This window comes from Verticillium alfalfae, genomic scaffold (assembly GCF_000150825.1).
Source record: "Verticillium alfalfae VaMs.102 supercont1.12 genomic scaffold, whole genome shotgun sequence".
Taxonomy (NCBI): Eukaryota; Fungi; Ascomycota; class Sordariomycetes; order Glomerellales; family Plectosphaerellaceae; genus Verticillium; species Verticillium alfalfae.
This window is the reverse complement of record NW_003315027.1, coordinates 701401-703320: the sequence shown is the minus strand read 5'-3', so window position 1 is coordinate 703320 and position 1920 is coordinate 701401. Positions and strand designations below refer to the sequence as shown.

General features: G+C 61.5%; 1 protein-coding gene across 1 annotated transcript in view; it reads left to right on the top strand.

The window, feature by feature from the left end:
* Positions 1 to 1033: 1033 nt before the first annotated feature.
* VDBG_08450 (conserved hypothetical protein) overlaps positions 1034 to 1920 on the top strand; it is a gene marked incomplete at both ends in the record, with an annotated part of 2307 nt that continues 1420 nt past the window's right edge. Inside the window, 2 exons of the mRNA XM_003001359.1 lie at positions 1034 to 1335; positions 1696 to 1851. Coding sequence (XP_003001405.1) covers positions 1034 to 1335; positions 1696 to 1851 — 458 coding nt within the window. The remainder of the gene's footprint in view (positions 1336 to 1695; positions 1852 to 1920) is intronic.

Sequence of the window (1920 nt, the reverse complement as noted above, 5' to 3'; positions counted from 1 at the left end):
CACGCGACAGCGACGGGCAATACACTCATGTCGATATATGAGGAGCAGGCTCTCTTGACTGACGAGGTTTCCGAAAATAGATGCACAGACTGGCAGTGGCAGTAGCAGGCAGGCAGGCAGGCAGGCAGGCAGGCAGGCAGGCAGGCAGCACGGGCACTGAGCACGGGCAAACGCGCAAGCTGGCAGGCGCTCTTTCCCCCCCCCTCTCTCTCTCTCTCTCTCTCGTCAGCGGCTCAGCCAATAGTCTTGGAGCAGGGGCCACGGCAGACGAGAAGCAGGCAGAGCAGAAGAGGCAAGCAAAGCACGAGACGAGACATGACAGGCAACGCAAGGCAACGCAAGGTAAGAAGGGCAGGCAAGGCAGGCAGAGCCGGCACCGCAGCCGATCCGCCCGTGCCTTCCCAAAAAGCTGGGCTGTTCCAGAGCTCCACCTTTCTCCCCTAGCGCCCAGAAGGTCCGCCCGACCGTGTCGCCTTCAGGCCCCCTCCCCGCCTGCCACCCGCCTGCCGCCCTCCCACAAAGTTTTTTCTCTCGCTGCCCCCGGCCCCCGCGGCCCTTTCTTTCCCTTTCCCTCCCTCCCTCCTTCCCACTCCCGTCCGGCCTGGCCACCCCTTTCGCCCCCTCGCCCCCCCGTTCATCGACCTGCTCGAGCACCAAAACATCACCACCTTGGTCCTCCGAAAGCCTCCCGGTTTTCGATAGCAGTGAAGCGCCGTCCCCCGAAACGACATTTGCCCTCGACTCTGTCCCGTCGCTGATTCTCGGCTTTTGGCTTCTTGCTCACTAGCAGGCCACCCAGCACAGCAAGCACCGGACCCTTCCGGGCCCTCATCCGGCACACGGGCGCACCTTCCTCCATCGCTCAGCTTGGTCCTCCCCCAACTCTTTCTTCCTCCAACTCACCTCAACCCAACTCAACTCACTTCACCTCATCGTCGCCATCCTCGAGACCACATCGATCGGGTCCTCGACGACGCTCCTGATCCTCCTCCCACCTTTCGCATTTTCTTCGTTTTCGCCGCACATCGCAGCCATGTCTTCCGGCGTGGTCCGCTCCACCGCCCTGAGGGCCGGCGGCGCCTGTGTGCGATGCCGCAAGGGCAAGACCAAGTGCGTCTACGAGAACGGTCGCGCTCCTTGCAAAAACTGCGCCAAGGGCATGCACGAATGCTATCTGCCATCCGAGTCGATGGGCGGCGCGTCGCCGGCTCGACACGCTTCGCATCGTCCCGCCAGGGAGAGTCTGCCTGCTGTGGGCGCCTCAAACCCCGACACGCGTGTCGCGAATCCGGCCGCCGTTACCTCGCGTCACGGTCAGGCCATTATCGCAGAGAAGTGAGTCTCTACTCTTTTTTTTTTTTCTTCTTTCCCTCTGCATCGATCATGCAATGGTCCGTTGCCTGCGCCTACGAAACATCCGAGCCGTCATTCCTACCCCCCATCTCGCACTCTCGTTGGGGATTCTTGTCCCTCGTGCTCCGTCATTCCCTCAAGACGGCCGCCCCCCGGGCTTGGCGACCCTAACCACCAACCTTACTGGCTCACCTTTCTCCCTTCCCAACGCCCTCCCCCACCCGGTCATCTGCCCATCTCCCATATCTCCCATGGCCCCACTCGGAGACTCATCCTCGGCCCGCCTTCATCTCATCCTCAACTCATCCCGTGCCAAGGCTAACCCCAACCCCCCCTCAACAGGCTCACGCCCGAACTCGTCCAGGAATGCGATCGTGTCATCTCCAAGACATATCCCGCCTGTGTCGTTTTTCCACAAGCCGACCTTTCTCGGTCAGCTGAAGACCTCGTCTATGGACCCGGCCCTAGTCTATGCTTCTTCTCACCCTGTGCCGCCCGGTAAGTTCTCCAACATGCGTGAAACCCACCTTTGGTCCCATTGACAGATTGGGACGGGCAGCTCCAGTG